We start from the raw sequence: 15,210 nt of genomic DNA on the forward strand, positions 1-15,210 counted from the left end.
GAGTAATGTGGAGTCCTGAACAATATTTTCTTTCTTTTTTTAAAGCATACATCTTCTTTCCCACTTCTGCTTTGCTCATGCCCACATATTGTGTTGGGAATATCTTCCTTAAATTTAACTTATTGATCTCGAATTGTAATATTTACTCCTCTTCATTGAAATATAATTTAGTTGTAAGCTCTGACAGAAATAAGGTGACATGAAAAGAAAAGAGAAGAGAGGAAAAGAAAGAAAATAAAATAAAACAAAAGAAAAAAGAAAAGAAAAGAAAAGAAATCTTTACCTGGATATCAGTTAATTTGCTCAAGATGCGGCTTGCCAGCTTAGGACCATTCTCCATAGTCGGAATGTGTATTGTCTACAAAAGAAAGGGAAACGAGATAATTTGAGGGTATTCATGTATATGGTGACAACAGATAAGACACTTAAGCAATTCTGCTAAATTCTGTACCTAAAATAGTGGCTAAACTTAAAGAACTCTACCTCTTCCAAGATTCTGAGAATCTGTGAGGATGAATGATTGTCTTCTAGATATTAACTCTCTGGCAGGAATGAGAACTCAAAGATAATTTGCCAAAATTTAATGCAAGTCATTCTGGGAGCATAAATTAACGTGAGTCTATGACTTCATAAAAGGGGCTTCTATACCCATCTCTGGCCCAAGCTAAACTTCCAGGGGCCACTACCTCCACAATATTGGATAGCATGATTAAATGCGTGGCTGAAAGAGATTTCATGCTTCTAATTTGTATCTGAGTCATGCCTACTCATGCCTTGCTGGCTTGCAGGTTTTGATAGTTTGATTTTAGGAGATAGTTTGTGCTCTCAAACACTTTTCATGTTATACCCTTTAGTATAACAGGATAATTAGATATACTTTTTGGCTGTAAATGCTTCCTAAGCCAGGACCATTAAAATTATGCTAAACTTTATAAACTTCTTATTTCTAGAAGTGAAATAAGAATTAAACTTAAAAAAAACTCTGGCCTAATGACAACTTCAGTGGATTGATCACATTACCTTGATGCTACCATAGCAAGATATTAAACAGTAGCATTATTATCAATGTAAGTATTGACATAAAACAGAATTGTGGGGAAAAGAAAGAAAGATCAGCCTGTTACCGTGTCTCTATAGAAGGAAGTAGACATAAGAGACTCCATTTGGTTCTGTATTTGAGATGCTGTTAATCTGTGACCCTACTCCCAACCTTGTCCTTGCAAGAGACATGTGCTGTGGTGACTCAAGGCTTAATGGATACTGTGCTGTGCAGGATGTGTCTTTGTTAAACAAGTACCTGAAGGCAGCTTGCTGGTTAAAAATCCTGCCCGTCCCTGGGCAATGGAACATCTCGGTGTAAAACCCATTGTGTGCTTTGTTTACTGAGCAAGGAGAAAACCGCCTTTAGGAATAAGGTGGGACTTGCTGGAGCAATGCTGCTAAAAGGTTTAAGGAGAGTTTGCATATGCATCTCAAGGCACAGCATTTTCCTTTAAATTTATTAATGTCACAGGGATTTTTGTTCATATGTCTTACTGCTGATTTCCTCCCTACAATGATCCTATTGTCCTGCCACTCCTTTATCTTTTTGATGGTAGAGATAAATTATCAATAAATACTAAGGGAACTCAGAGACCGGCTTGCCGGGTGTGGGTCCTCTGCTAAGGCTGAGTGCCGGTCCTGCGTCCCGCTTATTCTCTATACTTTGTCTCTGTTGTCTTATTTCTTTTTCAAGTCTCTCTATTTCCACTAAGAAACACCCACAGGTGTGGAGGGGCAGGCCACCCCTTCACAGAATAATTCTTCTCTCATGAAATAGTCAATGTGTAGATGCAATTATGTCAAGAGCAATCCCTTAAAAGCAAGTTCTAAAACCTCAACAAATGAAGCAGCCACCATTAAAGTCAGAGGAGTTGAGTAAAACTCCAATTAGTTGAGGGAAAATAACTGTAAAGTAAAATTTGAAAACCAGTAGAATTTGCATTTACGGTTGACACTTGAACAACATGGGTTTGAACTACACAAGTTCACTTATACATGGACTCTCTTCTGCCTCTGCCACTCCTAAAACAGTAAGACCAATGCCTCCTCCTCCTCAGCCTACTCAACATGATAGACAATGAGGATGAAGACCTTCATGATGATCCACTTCCACATAATGAATATTAAACATATTTTCCCTTCCCCATGATTTTCTTAACTTACTTTATTGTAAGAATACATATATAACATATATAATACACAAAATATGTGCCAATCGACTGTTTTTGTTATTGATAAGGCTTCTGGTCAACAGTAGGCTACTAGTAGTTAAGTTTTTGGGGAGTCAAAAGTTATATGTGGGCAGGGCATGGTGACTCACGCCTGTAATGCCAGTACTTTGGGAGGCCAAGGCAGGTGGATAACTTGAACTCAAGAGTTTGAGACCAGCCTGTGCTGGTCAACATCTTGAAACCCCGTCTCTACAAAAAATACTAAAATTAGCCAGGTGTGGTGGTGCACACCTGTGGTCCCAACTACTTGGGAGGCTGAGGTGGGAGGATTGCTTGAGCTTGGGAGGCGGAGGTTGCAGTGAGCCGAGATTGTGCCCTTGCACTCCAGCATGGGTGACAGAGAAAGACCCTGTCTTAAAAAAAACAAAAAGTTATATGTGGATTTTTCAACTGTATGGGGGTTGACACCCCTAACCTCTGTGTTGTTCAAGGATCCACTGTAATACGAATAACTTAAGCCAGTTCACATTATAAGAATAATACTTACAAGCTTTTAAGTTATAAAGTTAGATGCCAATGTTAATCATAAGTACTGGAGCTTTGTTATAAAGTGGAAAGCAAAACAATTTGACAAGAAAACAAAAGTATGGCTCATATAAAATCAGACTAATTTACTAAGAGGAGAATATTTCTTCCTACCAAATCCTCAAATTCCTTTTGTAAGATTTTAGTAAATGCACCAGGTTTGCCAATAAATAATTCTTGTAAAGTGGTCTACTTATTATTAACAATAACAGCATTAATAATAAAAAATCAAGGAATTGACCATTCAAATACACTTTCCATAACTATTTACCATTTCTAATCCAGTAGTTTTGAAGTACTTTTGTTAACCAGAAACTGAAATGTAACTATCTATAGAGCCTTCCTTAGTGCACTGGTAGGAAGAAAAAGAGAAGGGTAGAAGACTATCGGCATAGCTCCAATCCCGACATTTAGGTAAGACAGATATTACACGTGTCCAAGGACAAAACTAACTTCCCACTATGTTTGGGCTTACATGAAATCACTGGAAACATAGTAGATATATGCTAATACAGTTTCATCTGGATAAATTATCCCAGTTATTTTTTTTGGTAATGCCAAGTTAAACAACAACAACAAAAAACCTAGCAGAGTGCAGTGGTGCACTCCTGTAACCTCAGCAACTCAGGAGACTGAAGCAGAAGGATTGCTTGAGCCCATGAGTTTGAGGCTGCAGTGAGCTATGATCACACCAGTGAATAGCCACTGCACTCCAGCCTGGGCAACATAGCAAGACTCCCTCTCTTTACAACAAAGAAAAACAACAACGACGACAAAACTATTGCACCTTGGGTCTGGGTCCAAATGCAATTTTATTCATACACTTAAATTAAATGTAATTTAATGTGACTGGAAATGATAGGAAGTGAGGAAATCCTTGTCGTACCTCGCCTTTAAACAGTATATCAGAAACCGGGCAAACAACACAGGCTGTACCAGAGCCAAACATCTCCCTCACTCTGTTCCCCTCCAGGGCAGTTGTCAAGTCATCCATGGTGAGGTATCTCTCTGACACCTTAAATTCACCCTGCACGGAATATAACAAGTATATTTTAAAGGAAAAGGCATGCAAAACAATTGCCAATACTTACAGTTCTGCTTAACATTCTGATTGCACTTAGACAAGGTCATAACCATCCTTCAAGGGAAAGCTGGAAGGGGCACACCATCTTATCAGTGAACACATTGAGGTGCTAAGGAACCTACTTCAAGGTCACAGATTTACATACGAGATTATCAGAATATAAAATATAAGATTATCACAAGACACATGGTATACTTTAACATATGCCTCCTTTTTTGCCTTCTTATTTTTTAACTTGTATAAAGTCTTACAAAATTGATGCATCCCAAGAGCTGCTTGATGCATGCTCTATGCTAACAGTGTCTTAGGCTGGGCGCGGTGGCTCACGCCTGTAATCTCTGCAGTTTGGGAGGCTGAGGCAAGCGGATTACTTGAGGTCAGGAGTTTGAGATCAGCCTGGCCAACCTGGTGAAACCCTGTCTCTACTAAAAATACAAAAATTAGCCAGGCGTGGTGGCAGGTGCCTGTAATCCCAGTTACTCAGGAGGCTAAGGCAGGAGAATCGCTGAACCCAGGAGGCAGAGGTTGCAGTGAACCAAGATCATGCCACTGCTCTCTAGCCTGGGTAACAGAGCGAGACTCTGTCTCAAAAACATAAAACAAACAAAACAAAACAAAATCAGTGTCTTAAACCCTACTTTACCATAAAGGAGAACAATGTATTATGTAATATTAATAATTATAGCTACCATTTATCAAGCACCCAGTATTATGCCAAGTTCTATAATTTTAGGGTAAGTACTATCATCCCCATTTTACAGATGAGGAAACTAAGGTTCAAGGAGGTTGAAGGGCATCTCCAGGGCCACAAAGCAAGTAAATGACAGAAACTCAATTTGAACCCGGGTCAGATCTGATTGGCTCCAAATCTGGTACTCTTTCTACCTTGGTTTTTTGTTTTGTTTTGTTTTTTGTTTTTTGTTTTTTTTTTTTTTTGAGATGGGGTCTTGCCCTATCACCCAGGCTGGAATGCAGTGGTATAATCTTGGCTCACTGCAGCCTCGACCTCCCAGGCCCAAGTGATCCTCCTGTCTCAGTCTCCTGAGTAACTGGGACCACAGGTGTGTGCTGCCATGCCCAACTAGCTTTTATTTTTTATATTTTATTTTGTAGAGATGGGGGTCTCCCTATGTTGCCCAGGCTGGGCTCATGTGATCTTCCCACCTCAGCCTCCCAAAGTGCTGAGATTATAGTTGTGAGCCCCTGTGGACGGCTTACCTATGTCTTTTACGGAATAAAGAACAGACTGAGTTCAAATATCTGAAATACTCATGATTTTTAAACATTGAATGTATATTTGGACTTTACTTGAGAAATTGTATTGTGTGTATTTTTTTCCTAATATGACTAACAGTTGACTTTACAGTGACAATTCTCTTTCAGTATCACATTCGGTTGATTTTCATCACGGAATTAGTGGTATAACCTCACTGACTTCTGCCAAAGTGTCTGAATATATTCTTTGCTCAAGGATAGGAAATGGGAAAAAGAAAAATCTTGATTCTTTTAAGCTATCTGTTTAAACTGTCTGTTTAATTCTCATTCTTTTACATCAGTGGTTCAATTTCACAGTGTGACAACAAGTTATTTGAATAAAGGGCAACAAAAAATAGAGAGGTTTAAAAAAATAAGATGAGTATTTTTTTAATTTATAAACCCACAAGAGATAAAATGGAAATCAAAGCTCTTGGAAATGTTCAAAATATTTTGAAAATATTCAAAATATTTGAATATTTAAAAGAAGAACTCATCATGCTGTAAGTAGATTTGGAAGGGCAGGAAAATACGTCTGCAATAGAAATATGGCTCTTTGAAAGTTTCAATTTCTCTCAGTCTACAATTGCAATTACGTTGTTCAAAGGTAAATAAACTGCAGAAAATCAGCCAGATTAATCGAAAACAAGCTGAGTTCTGTGTCCTGAAAAGAAAACTCTTTTATAAATAAGCAGAATTATTTTACTCTGCTCACCCTTACTTATCTTTGGACAATTTCCCCTATCTGGCAAGTAGTGGTGACCCCCTACATGCCTCTTGGCATTTCACGTCTCATGTTTTAAAATAGCTTTTTAAAATAAATTACAGCTATGAAGTCAAGAAAAAATTTCCTCCATAATAACCTATTTTTCATGCTAGCGAATCATTAGTGTGGGAAAGTATTTCCACTTGCAACTTGTCATCAAACCTTCTGTACTTGCTTGATATTTTCTTTAATAAAACAAAATTACTGAGCTTCAAAAATATCTTTCCAATTGCAAACATATTTAGGACAGGGCAAGCTGTTTGAAATTATACCAACAGTTTGTAAATGCCATGCCCAATGTGCCAGCCAGCATGTAGCAGTTGGGTCTTGTCTACTTCAGGGTTTTGTAGAACTATTTATAGCACATTTCATCTATTTTCAAAGTCTTTTCCAGAGAAACCATGCTAGTATGATCCTAGATAACATGTGTGTTTCTAAACATTTGTCCTGTTACTACTAGTACTCTTTGACCATAGTAAGCTCAAAGTCTTTTCATGTTCTTTGGAGACCATTTTAACACCTGGGTCAAAAGTTCCTTCCAAGAACCTTTACCAGACACCCAATTCATTCAATAATTTGTCTTGAATACGTTATGTCATTTCCAAAACCAAATCTTTTTAAATTTTATTTTATTTATTTATTTGTTTTTAGAGACATAGTCTCACCCTGTCATTCAGGCTGTAGTGTAGTAGTTTGATCATAGCTCACTGCAACCTTGACCTCCTGATCTTACGCCATCCTCCCACCTCAGCCCCCCTAAGTAGCTGGGATGACAGGCATGTTCCACCATGTTCAGCTAATTTTTTTTATTTTTTTGTAGATTCGGGGTCTCACTATGTTGCCCAGGCTGGTCTCAAATTCCTGGGCTCAAGTGATCCTCCTGCCTTGGCCTCCCAAAGTGCTAGAACTACATGCATGAACCACTGCACCCGGTCCACCAAATTGTTTAATATGCTTGCCTGTGTCACACGAATTTGAAAGTCTACTGAAAACAGCTTTACATTTGCTTGCATGTTCTGATTTTAAAATAGGTATGTATATGAAATTTGGAGGATGGGGGTAGGACAGAGAGAAAAAGAAGGCAGCCAAACCAATAATGTTATGTTAGTAAACATTTATATGTCAGTGAAATTATTTCATTTCTATGACAAGCACGGTTATACTGGTATAAATAAAGGAAAGGAAAAATCTCTTGCCATTTGGAAGCAACACAGACTTGAGAAGGACTGGCTGGATGGAGGCACACCAAGTATGAACCAGATAAAAGTTGGTAGGAGATACCTGGTAGACTGAGACTACTACTAGAATACTTCACCACCATGACATCTTGCTACACTGGTTTCTCTCTGCCCTCACTAACAAGAATACTTATTTTAATAGTCTTGCCAAGAAAGCCCTTCTAGAAGAACACTTTTCATTCATGTTAGAATTTAAAGATTAGATAACATTGGTTGGAACCACAGGATATTATTTCAACACTTGGCTGGGCTTATTTTGATTATTTTTTATTTCAGGCTTACAAAAGTTGTTCATATCAAAGGCACCCACCCACTGATGTGCCAGGTCCAGAATGCACCGCCTTGTCACTCCTGGAAGAATGATGCCATCTAGCGGAGGAGTTGCCAGTTCTTCTTCTGTCAATCAGAAATTGGGATTTTTCAAACTTTTACTACATTAGGCATGCCTTATTATCAATAGCCATTAAAAAAAAAATCACAATTTGGTAGTAACAAACATCATGAAAATGTTACTGTTCTGCATGGTCAAATTTCCCAAATCAGTTCACACTTCAGGTAGACCCTTATTTAAAAAAAAAGGAAGGAAGGAAGGAAGGAAGGAGGAGGAAGGAAGGAGGAAGGAAGGAAGGAAGGAAGAGAGGAGGGAGGAGGAGGAGGAGGAGGAGGGAGGAAGGGAGAGGGAGAGGGAGGAAAGTTAATCTGAATCATCTTCAGTGTACCCATAAACCAGTAAAACAAGGAGATGTTTTCCCACCAAACAAACCAGTAAGAGTTATTACCTGGTCTTAAGAGGAACATTCTGAAGTGAAAATTTACCTTAGCAGATGAAAGGTGGTTAGTAACTAGAATAATGTAGATAGGATCCTACTCAGAAAAACTGGTCATTACTAAACCTTCCAAGAATGCTACTGAGGAGGCTATCACCAAGAAGTGTGCGTGCCTACTCAAGCTTGTCTCTGCTTCCACGCCGCCCTTGGAAAGTCTAATTTTTTTTTTTTTTGGTGGAGTTTCGCTCTTGTTACCCAGGCTGGAGTGCAGTGGTGCCATCTCAGCTCAATGCAACCTCTGCCTCCCAGGTTTAAGTGATTCTCCCGCCTCAGCCTCCTGAGTAGCTGGGATTACAGGCATGCACCACTATGCCCGGCTAATTTTTGTATTTTTAGTAGAGATGGGGTTTCACCACATTGATCAGGCTGGTCTCGAACTCCTGACCTCAGATGATCTGCCCACCTCGGCTTCCCAAAGTGCTGGGATTACAAGCGTGAGCCACCGTGCCCAGCCTGAGAGTCTATCTTTAGTGATTTTTCAAACCTGGTGGAGCATCAGCAACAAGTGTGGAGATGCTGCCTTCGCCCTCTGAGATTCAAATGTAATGTGCTCATCAGAGTGATCTCAAGCATGTATATGGCTAAAAAAGAAGACATTCGAGAAACAAAACTCCAAAGCTGAGCTGCTGCCCTACTGTGAGATGACTGCAGAGATCCCTAACTACTGTGAGGTCTAGGAGGACAGTTGTCCACAGGCATCATGTGTGATCCATCAGCTGCACAAGCTCTCCTTACAGTCCCCTCTGGCACTCAGTATCTCCCTTTCCTCCCCACCTCTGACACCCAGGAGTCTGAATCTAGTGAGTGCTGACACTGAAGCCAGCACCCTCTCCTTCAGTACACGGTGGTTCTGGGCTTGCCCACTCCACTGGGGTTACATCAGACATGTCCAACAGTCAAGCTCTATCTGGAATACCAAACTCTATCTTCACCCTTCTATCCTCAAAATCGGGCATTGTGCCTAGCCCAGAGTGTATATAATAAATGTTTTTGCGTAAAAAATAAATGAATAAGTTATCTTTGCTAGGATACAGCAGTATGGCTTTTTTGAATTTTGTTTCTGAAAATCATCTGCTGAAAATTGCTTTCTGGAAAGGAGAAAATTTGTTCTTGGCAATGTTCTTAGGGCTACTCTTTGTCGTGTTTAGAAGTGTTGATGATCTCAAAATAAACATGTGTTTTGCAATAGCTAGCCAACTAGACACATAAATGTATGGATCTATTTGTGTGTGTATATGTATGTACGCGCACACACACACACACTTCCAGTGCCCCCAAACCGGACCTTTCCTAAAGCTTGCTGAGTTCTGAGACTACATCAAGTTAAATGAAAACAGCAGCCCCGCATGTGCAAGTGCTGTTTTGTGAAACATATTTAACACCCAGAACTGTAACCACTAGCCTGAGGTCAAGGAACAGAACATCTGCTTCTCTGGTTGCCAGACAGAGATGATGACATGACAACATTTGGGTGAGAAATATTCATTTTCCTCTGCAACCACAAACATACTTACAAGAGCCAGAACTCACTCCAGATTGCCCAACATGAGGAAAACAGAACCTACAAATGCAGCTTGTTTTTGACAAAGAAATCATTTTTAGGAGATGAGGAATTTAGAAGCAATAACAGCAGGATTCATCTGTGACTTCCCAAAGTCAAACACTAATGGAAACCAGGAATGTAGGTCTGCATAAGTACCCTAAACACCATCAGCACAATTAGCCATTTATTCTACAAATACATATTGAGTGCTGTTTACTGTTTCAAGCTCTATGAATACAGCAGTGAACAAAACTGACGTATCTCCCTGCTTACCTTCTAATAGACACAGCTAAACATTTATTGTGTTGACAGTATGTTAGACTACAGAGGGGGAAATAAAGAAGGAAAAGCAATGGAGAATGCTGGGGAGAAATGGGAAAGGGAGTTTATGATTTTGATTAAGAGCTCAAGGAAAGCCGGACTGAGAATGGGATTTGTAAGCAAAGATTTGGAGGATGTCAGAGAGCAAGCGGCACAGACATCTGAGGAAGAGCGCTCCAAGTCGAGTCCGCATTCAGGCCTGACGTGTCTGAGAAGACTCGTGATGTGGTCTGAGCAAAACCGAGACTCACTGCCATGGTTGTTTTCCCAAAGTGACTGTGAACTCAACCACGAGGACTGGGTCTTATTTTTCAGGGTATCTCCAGGGTCCAGGATATGATACAATGCTTTGTTCAAATGGTGAATAGCAAGTGTATGGGTTAAATTACTCATCAACAGAGTGATGATGTGTGATCTTACCACCATGGATGCTGTTACTGAAATCAAAACTCCCATGGGTTACAAGTTGAGTGCCACACATAGTGACTGTGCATGGCACTGTGCTTTGAACACACACTATCCACCACCCCATCCACCTTCCTGTACCAGCCATCTCAACCAACAGGAGCAGTGTGTGTGGGCGCCCATGAAAAGAAGGCAGGCTGTTACCAAAGAACTCTGCTTATACCTCCTATCAGTAACGTTTGTGAAAATCAATATTGTGCTGATTTTCAACTCATTCTTCATTGTAGTTTCCTAAAACCATATGATATAAATCAAAGTTATTTCAGAATTGCATGTCTTTTTTTCAGCCCAAAAGTTTTTCCTAACATTCTACTTACTTCAAATATTTATTCTATTTCCTTTCTCCTTATTCTGAATTTTATTTGTTCTGTTAGATGAACATCCCCAAAGTGAAGGAGTATATTAAAACTAAAATTATCCCAGGCAACCATAACCTGAATAGTAACTAACACTCTTAAGGTCTTGTATATTTTGTAAGAGGCAGAAGACAAATTCACTCATTTCTATTCTGACCTTTAAAAGACATGGTGGAAATGTTTCATGATTATTATTTGGATAAAGAACAATTTTCCACCAGGACAGTTTCTGGTGTTTCTGGTTAAATCATGTAGCTCTGATTCAGAATGTACTTAAATTGTGACATCTCCCATCCATAAAAATAATGATGGTACCACCTCTGAATGATGTAACTGTTTTTGTTTTGAGCTGTGTGGTTTTTTGGTGGAGTTTGGGGTGGGGGTAAGAGTGGGCAGATGGGAAGGAGAGTTGAATCGGCCTATTATCTTCTCAGTGTAGAGGTCAATGCTGGCTACGATCTTCCAAGCATAGCTTTTGCTATATGTCACATATAGTAACTCAAATTTATAAATCATAAATATTCCAGTATAAATTTTATTTTCAAACAGTGCCAAGTACAAACAGCAGGAATGGAAGGATGAGAATGATCTGTATCTGGTTTTTCATATGCCAAGGATTACCAATGGCCAAGCCCAGGACAAGGCGTACTCATCATACCTTCTGTTTATTCTACCTCTGACTGCAATGTAAGATTCATCTTGTTAGTCTCTGCAACTAACACTAAAATTAGTACTTAGCTCTGAATTCAGCCACATCTAAATTACCATTTTCCCCTTTTTATAGCCAAATAACATTAGAGCAAGAAAGGCTACTGTAGCTACTTTCAAATATAAATTGCATTTTAAAAAATTTAATTGAAACCACTGAGACTTCATAAGTATTTGGAAACATCATTTATATTTCTAGTCTCTATAATTGCTACTGTGAAATGAACAACCTAAGAATGTAAACAAGTCCGAAAATATATTTCTAAATTTGGTATGATTATCAAAATTCTAATAGAAATAAATGCCTGTTTTTCTCCCCCACTGGCCATTTAATTCAATATCATACACATTGCCAACACCTCACTAAACCCCTATGGTCTCTGCCAACTAATAAAAAAGAACAGCAAAGAAAAGTAACGAGTAGTCAGGATATTAAAGATAATAGAGAAATACCGATTTCTATAGTGGATATATGAAATTGTCTTGAATGAACCAGGATCTAGATCCAATCCCAAGATACATGATTTGTCTTTTAAAATGGTGTTCTTTAATCAAATTGAGTTCTAGAGTAAATTTGGAGAGACTGTGATACATTTTCAAAATATGTAGAAAGGGCAACAATTGTTAAAAGAATTACAGCCAGATAGTACACAAAATCCTTCCAGTAGAATTAGTACACTGCATTTATTACTATAGCACTTTATATACAGTATATGGTAAATGACCATTGACCTGATCTGAGACCTATCTCCAAATGCAAGGTGTTCAGATAGGAAAATCGTTGGGGAACCGCAGAGGGGATAAGGAAGCAAATCTTCCAAACATGGTAACTTAAATCCCTTAATGTGACATCTCAATATCTCAATAATCAGTACATCTAGAGCGAAAAAACAAACAAACAAAAAAAACGAAAAACGAAAAACCTCTAGAGCTTCTTTAAATTGAAACTCGGCTGGGTGCAGTGGCTCACACCTGTAATCCCAGCACTTTGGGAGGTCAAGGCTGGTGGATCACCTGAGGTCAGCTCAGGAGTTCAAGACCAGCCTGGGCAACATGGTGAAACCTCGTCTCTACTAAAAAAAAAATACAAAAATTAGCTGGGTGTGGTGGCAGGTGCCTGTAATCCCAGCTACTTAGGAGGCTGAGGCAGCAGAACTGCTTGAACCAGGGAGGTGGAGGTTGCAGTGAGCTGAGATCACACCATTGCACTCCAGCCTGGGTGATACAGTGATACTCCACTTCTAAAAAAAAAAAAACAAAAAACAAAACAAACAAACAAAAAACCTCATGTCTATTTGCGCAGCAAAAGCACAGTAGTCCTTACTTAGCCTGGGACTGTGCTACTTACTCCCTTGTACTAAATTTCTAGCTCTTGTCTTTCTGGTCCTGTTGAAAATGACTGAGAAATGCGCAGAGTGAAATCTGAGCGGATTACCTCCATCTTCATTTATCCAGTAAAGAAAAAGATTCATAGTTCCCACTTCAGTGATCTGATGGTCCTTTCCATAGAGCCACAGGACCTGCTGACACCCATTATCCACTGCTTCACACTGGGCAAAAAGAGATGATCCGTAATTCCTTTAAGAAAGAGAAAATATACAGGTTACAAACATACTTCATCCCTACTCCCTCATCTTCTACACTCTGATAGCCTCGAGTTCTTAATTCACATGTGGATGTAGTGAAGGTATTATGTTCTTAATATATATACACTCTCTAGTCAGTTGCATAACCTTAAAGGAAAACTCTTTAGAGAATCTAAGTGATTTAACTGTATTCATCAGAGAGAGAACAATGTGAAACCTTGAAATCTTAACTGGAGAAGTAATAATAGAAGAACACAGGTAAATAGCCAAGTTAATGAGAACAGTTAAAAGTTACCGAGTATGTTTCCACACACCAAGCAATTTTACATGAATTACTTCAATCTCACATCAATATTACGAAGTAGACACTATCATTATTTCCATTGTTCAGATGAGAAACCGAGGTTTAGAGAAGTAACTTCTGTCAAGTTTCTGCAGAAGAGCACCAAGTGTGCGCACTTTTATCTAAGACCCTTTAATGTATCCAAGGAACACATAATGCCCAATTCCCCTAAAAGATAGGACAAATATTAAATGTTAAAGATAGGACAGATGTTAAAAGTCTTGATGTTGACCAAAAAGTATTTCAAAAGCTTATTTTTCTCAGCCTGCACCATTCATCCCAGATTATTTAAAATGAAAGGAACAAAATATATTTTTCTGGAATGACAATTTAGTGTTATAATACTTTCAACGTGTATCTTTTATCTAAACTTATATGGGAAAATTATGGAGTATATTATAAAATAGGGATGAATGTTTTAGACAAAACATGAGAGTCCTCAAATAAATGTGATAGCTGCTTGCCTCCATACACTCCTGGCTGTATAACTAACTAAGTCTGAGAAGTACTGCCATAAGACTGTCAGGGGTCAGGAATAAATTCTAGACCCCCCATTGCACTATGAAATCCCCAGAAATACACGGAAACAAACAATGAAAAACAACTACAACGACTACAAATGTAGTCATGTAAAACTCCTACGTTACATTAACGGAATCTACCACAAAATACCTGTTTAGGTCTCTTAGAGTATCTCTTTGACATCTTGGTAAAATTACAATTTGTGTTGTTGTCTAAATAAAAGTTGAGCATGAGGCCAGGCACAGTGGCTCATGTCTGTAATCCCAGCACTTTGGGAGCCCGAGATGGGCGGATCACTTGAGGTCAGGAGTTTGAGACCAGCCCGGCCAACGTTGTGAAACCCTGTCTCTACTGCAAATACAAGAACTAGCTGGGCATGGTGGTGGACGCCTATAATCTCAGCTACTAGGGAGGCTGAGGCAGGAGAATCATTTGAACTTGGGTGGGGGGCGGCAAATGTTGCAGTGAGCCGAGATAGCACCCTGCACTCCAGTCTGGGTGACAGAGTGAGACTCGGTCTCAAAAATAATAATATAATAATAACAACAATTAAATATTAGAGCCTCATGTTAATGTTTATCTACTGTTTTCATCTGCACAGCCTCCCTTTCCACTATATTCCATACTCTTATAAAAACATGGTCTTTCTATATGCTTACACTGATAATATAGCATCTTTCCCTACCACAGCTGATGACAATATAGCATCTTGCTCTGCCGCAGCTGAATTAAAGGGTGGGCATTTAACCTAAGATAGTCACATGATTCCTCCTTTGCGTACATTGACTCATTTTAATGTCTATAACCTGAAATACAGGTATTTTCTCCTTTCTGGAGTTGCTTACTTGGTATGATGTAAACCTGGGATCGGCTGTGTCCATGATCACATTTCACAGAAGAAAGCATGTGAAACAGAGCCCTAGGCCAACATGGAGCCAGAAGCTCTGACCAGAGATAGAGGAAGAAGGGAAGAAAAAGGGGGATGTGCAAAGGACACAAGAAACTTGGAAATAATTTCTTTAAACCCTAGCAAGTCCACTGCCAGTATCCTAGTTTCATAAGTCAATAGATCCCTTGTCTGCTTAAGATCATTTCGAGGCCGGGCACAGTGGCTCACACCTATAATTCCAGCACTTGGGGAGGCCGAGACAGGTGGATCACCTGAGGTAGGCAGTTCGAGACCAGCCTCACCAACATGAAGAAATTCTATCTCTACTAAAAATACAAAAAAATTAGCCTGGCGTGGTGGCGCATGCCTGTAATCCCACCTACTCTGGAGGCTGAGGCAGGAGAGTCTCTTGAACTCAGGAGGTAGAGGTTGCAGTGAGACGAGATCAGGCCATTGCATTCCAGCCTAGGCAACAAGAGCAAAACTAGTCTCAAAAAAAAAAAAAAAAAA

General features: G+C 39.3%; 1 protein-coding gene across 3 annotated transcripts in view; it reads right to left on the reverse strand.

Moving 5' to 3' along the window:
* Positions 1 to 15,210, reverse strand: part of BCAT1 (branched chain amino acid transaminase 1) — a 137,805-nt gene that overhangs the window by 13,805 nt on the left and 108,790 nt on the right. For all 3 annotated transcript variants that reach the window (XM_017864524.1, XM_017864523.1, XM_017864525.1), the window contains exons 7-10: positions 12,796 to 12,938; positions 7,451 to 7,536; positions 3,685 to 3,825; positions 284 to 358 (exon numbers count right to left, since the gene is read on the reverse strand). In XM_017864524.1, the coding sequence (XP_017720013.1) occupies positions 284 to 358; positions 3,685 to 3,825; positions 7,451 to 7,536; positions 12,796 to 12,938 (445 nt within the window). The remainder of the gene's footprint in view (positions 1 to 283; positions 359 to 3,684; positions 3,826 to 7,450; positions 7,537 to 12,795; positions 12,939 to 15,210) is intronic.

This window comes from Rhinopithecus bieti, unplaced genomic scaffold, assembly GCF_001698545.2.
Source record: "Rhinopithecus bieti isolate Rb0 unplaced genomic scaffold, ASM169854v2 scaffold_72161, whole genome shotgun sequence".
In the NCBI taxonomy this organism is placed as follows: Eukaryota; Metazoa; Chordata; class Mammalia; order Primates; family Cercopithecidae; genus Rhinopithecus; species Rhinopithecus bieti.